General features: G+C 62.9%; 1 protein-coding gene across 1 annotated transcript in view; it reads left to right on the top strand.

The window, feature by feature from the left end:
• Nucleotides 1-433, top strand: part of Spock1 (sparc/osteonectin, cwcv and kazal-like domains proteoglycan (testican) 1) — a gene marked incomplete at its 5' end in the record, with an annotated part of 347,529 nt that extends 347,096 nt beyond the window's left edge. Inside the window, one exon of the mRNA XM_013016002.1 lies at nt 227-433. Within this exon, the coding sequence (XP_012871456.1) occupies nt 227-433 (207 nt within the window). The remainder of the gene's footprint in view (nt 1-226) is intronic.
• Between the last annotated feature and the right edge of the window lie 136 nt (nt 434-569).

Here is a 569-nt window from a genome sequence, read left to right as displayed (position 1 = left end):
ATGAGCTCAAGAAACCGACACTCGATGAGCTCAAGAAACCGACACTCGATGAGCTCAAGAAACCGACACTCGACGAACTCGGTTTCAACACAGAGCACTGTGAAAACAGTTCTACACACCGGAGGTGATTGGAGTTCAGAGCTGAGAGCAGACCGAAGACGACAGCCCGGTGTTCGAGGACAGACAGCCGGTGTTTGCGGACAGACAACCCAGTGTTTGTGGACAGACAGACAGCCCAGTGTTTGTGGACAGCCCGGTGTTTGTGGACAGCCCGGTGTTTGCGGATGGACAGACAGCCCGGTGTTTGTGGACGGCCAGCCAGCCCGGTGTTGGCGGATGGACAGACAGCCCGGTGTTGGCGGCTGCGGCTTTGAGCAGCGTCCGTTCCCAGCGCCGGCGCCCGGCGACCACAGCTGAGCCTGGAACCTTCTGAGGCCTTCGGGCTTGTGCCGCGGCGCCTGGGCTGCGTGTTCAAAACCAGAGCCGCGGGCCTGAGATCCTCCACGGACGGCGGGACGCTGGCAGACAAGGCCGCCCCGCGGAGCCCGACGCCGCCGCGGAGCCCCACC

This window comes from Dipodomys ordii, unplaced genomic scaffold, assembly GCF_000151885.1.
Source record: "Dipodomys ordii isolate 6190 unplaced genomic scaffold, Dord_2.0 Scaffold29, whole genome shotgun sequence".
In the NCBI taxonomy this organism is placed as follows: Eukaryota; Metazoa; Chordata; class Mammalia; order Rodentia; family Heteromyidae; genus Dipodomys; species Dipodomys ordii.
This window is presented reverse-complemented; position numbering and strand designations above follow the sequence as displayed.